This window comes from Aristolochia californica, unplaced genomic scaffold, assembly GCF_029961685.1.
Source record: "Aristolochia californica isolate CCGP_79_NKW_82.1479 unplaced genomic scaffold, dmAriCali1.0.hap1 SCAF_3, whole genome shotgun sequence".
NCBI classification, from domain to species: domain Eukaryota; kingdom Viridiplantae; phylum Streptophyta; class Magnoliopsida; order Piperales; family Aristolochiaceae; genus Aristolochia; species Aristolochia californica.
In genome coordinates, this window is record NW_027181992.1 from 22,630,759 (window position 1) to 22,633,715 (window position 2,957).

The 2,957-nt window shown below is 44.0% G+C and overlaps 1 protein-coding gene across 1 annotated transcript; it reads left to right on the forward strand.

The window, feature by feature from the left end:
* The first annotated feature begins 530 nt into the window (after positions 1–530).
* On the forward strand, positions 531–2,246 carry LOC137959470 (uncharacterized). Its single transcript, XM_068806837.1, has 2 exons — positions 531–718; positions 1,625–2,246. The coding sequence occupies exons 1-2, from the start codon at positions 531–533 to the stop codon at positions 2,244–2,246; spliced, it is 810 nt and encodes a 269-aa protein (XP_068662938.1).
* Positions 2,247–2,957: the final 711 nt, after the last annotated feature.

A 2,957-nucleotide genomic window follows, 5' to 3' on the forward strand; every position in this document is an offset into this window, starting at 1 on the left:
ATAGAAAATAAATTATGTCAATTTACTTTTAATGTAATTCCATTTGGTTTGGTTTGGTTTAGATGTAGTATGGCATGAACCAATTGGGTCTAATTTGTATTTCCGTCCTCAACCCTATTTATGGGGACGTCAAGGTGAAAGAAAGTAAGTATTGAGAAAATTAGAATTAAATAGGTCAGATTCTCCCTTCGATGTCTAGGTTGGATTCTCCCTCTGAGGTCCAGGTCGAGCTTCCTTCAAAGCTCAATCATTACATTCCGAATTCCACCATTCCACATACAAGAAACAAGAAACCTCTTCCAGCGTCAAGATTCAATATGGAGGGAAGAGAGGAAAGAAGGGTGACTCGATCCAGGGCTTGGGAAGAACCTAACATCTTCGTATCAGACAGGTCCACCCTTGGGGATTCCTCTTCCCCTAAGAATTTGCTGCAATTAGTTGAAGACAATCGTCAAAGGACAGATGTTCAGGCTCAATCCCTGGAAGAAGCGTGTCAGACCACATCTGACCTACGTGAGGCAATCAAATCCATGGACGTAGCCATCCAAGCCCGCCTCTGGCGACGAGATGACAGTGGTCTACGAGTGCCACTGCTGGCAACCTACTCTCCACCGGCTGACCACCATCATTACCAGCCACCACTACCGCCACCACCACCAATGCGCCATAACAATCCCCATCTGGGGCCTGCCGCACAGGGACCAAATACAGTTCCCAGGTATTTCAAACTCAATTTTCCTACATATGATGGGTCTAAGGACCCATTGATTTGGTTAACCAAGTGTGACCAATTATTTTATCATAAAAAAATACCTGCAGATGAGAAGGTTTATTTGGCCACATACCACATGCTCTATGAAGCGCTCCTATGGTACCACCAATTCCGAAAGGACCAATTGGTTCAGGATTGGGCAAACTTTAGACAATCATGCATGATGAGATTTGGTCCTCCAGCTAGTAGCAATCAATTAAGAGAATTAATCAATTATAAGCAGAATGGATCACTAGAGGTGTATCAAAAAACCTTTCAGGAACGTTTGCCCAGCGCTAATGAGTTTGTCAGTCACTCCCAGTATGTTCACATCTTTACTGCTGGTTTGACAGAAGCTCTACGGCTGGAAGTTGAATTACATGGTCCTATAGATTTGGACCACGCTATGAATTTAGCCAGGTCAATTGAGCATAAGCAATGAGTTCTAAAGGATTCACTGGTCAGAAAACCAGCTTGGCCAGGAAGGCACAATGCCACTATGCCAACACCATGTTCTGGTCGTCCAAGTTCTAGAGCCAGTGCAGCACCACTCCCAGATAGTTCTAACTCTATGCCACCAACTCCTTACATCAAAAAACTGAACAAAAAATAAATGGATCAGAGAAAGGCCAAGGGCCTTTGTTTTAACTGTGATGAACAGTATGTCCAGGGTCACATATGCAAAAGATTATTCAGTATATGTCTCTGGGAGGATTGTGAGGACATACTATTAGAGGAAGAGATTGTGGAGACAGACCAAGAGGGTCCAGAGATTTCACTTCATGCCATGACTGGCCTGTGCAGTTCTAACACCATGCAAGTTAAAGCCCAGTTACATCATCTACAATTACTTGCTTTAGTTGACTCTGGCAGCACGCATAATTTCATCAGTCAGCCAGCGGCCAAACAACTTGGGTTAGTCATCCAGCAGCAGACAGGCCTTTCTGTCTCAGTAACCAATGGGGCTAAAATTACCAGTGTGGGCATCTCTCCAGCCACACACTTTGATATTGAGGGACACACCTTTATTGCAGATTTCCCGGTGATCCCACTGTCAGGATTTGATTTGGTACTTGGAATTAAATGGCTCCAACTATGGGGGCCTATTTTATGGGATTTTCAGGCTCTAACCATGACCTTCACAGAGGACCACCGTCAGATCACATTGCATGACACCCAGGCACCAGTGCCCTGTGCACTTCAGACTGTTCAGGTCCATAGCACCGACAACTATAAGTTATCTCAATTACTTACAGACTTTGAGGATATATTTCATGAACCTACTGCTCTTCCGCCTATTAGGCACTGTGATCACTACATCCGTTCGAAAATGGGCATTGAACCTGTCATGGTAGGTCCTTATCGTTATCCCCACTTACAGAAGGATGAGATTGAAAGGCAGTGCCAAAATATGCTCGCCCAGGGAATTATTCAGCCGAGTCGGTCTCCTTTCTCCTCCTTGGTATTACTAGTCCGCAATCATGATAAGTCGTGAAGGTTTTGTGTGGATTACAGGCAACTCAATGCGCACACCATTAAAGACAAATTTCCCATACCAATGGTGGACGAGTTGCTAGATGAGTTACACAGTGCTACTATATTTACCAAGCTAGATTTGAAGTCTGGCTATCATCAAATCCACGTTCATCCATCAGATGTGGAGAAAACTGTGTTCCACATGCACCACGATCATTTCGAGTTCCTCGTGATGCCATTTGGTCTCTCAAATGCGCTATCCACATTCCAGGCCCTCATGAATGAGGTATTTTCCTCTCTTGAGGAAAAATGTTTTCGTATTTTTTATGATATTTTTGGTGTATAAGAAAAATTGGGAAGAGCATCTTCAGCACCTTCACCAGGTATTTACTCTTCTACGCTTACATCATTTGGTTTTAAATCAGGCCAAATATTCTGTTATTTCAGCAGTTGGGGTGAGGGTAGACCAGAGTAAGATTCAGGCCATCACAGATTGGCCTCCTCCCACCTCCATTACAACATTAAGGGGATTTTTTGGCCTAGCTAGGTATTACAAGAAATTTATCCGCGGCTATGACCAGATTGCAGCACCGCTAAACAACCTACACAAGGAAAATGCCTTAACTTGGTCCGAGACAGCGGCTCATTCCTTTTAGCAGTTGAAAGAGGCATTATCATCCACACCGGTTTTGCAGCTACCAGACTTTGATGAGTCATTTGTGGTGGAATG

Bases quoted from the DNA above. Each gene is read 5' to 3' on its own strand.
- LOC137959470 (XM_068806837.1), top strand. From the start codon at position 531: ATGGACGTAGCCATCCAAGCCCGCCTCTGGCGACGAGATGACAGTGGT. The intron at 719-1,624 runs GTATTTCAAACT...TGACTCTGGCAG, and splicing joins GGACCAAATACAGTTCCCAG to CACGCATAATTTCATCAGTC.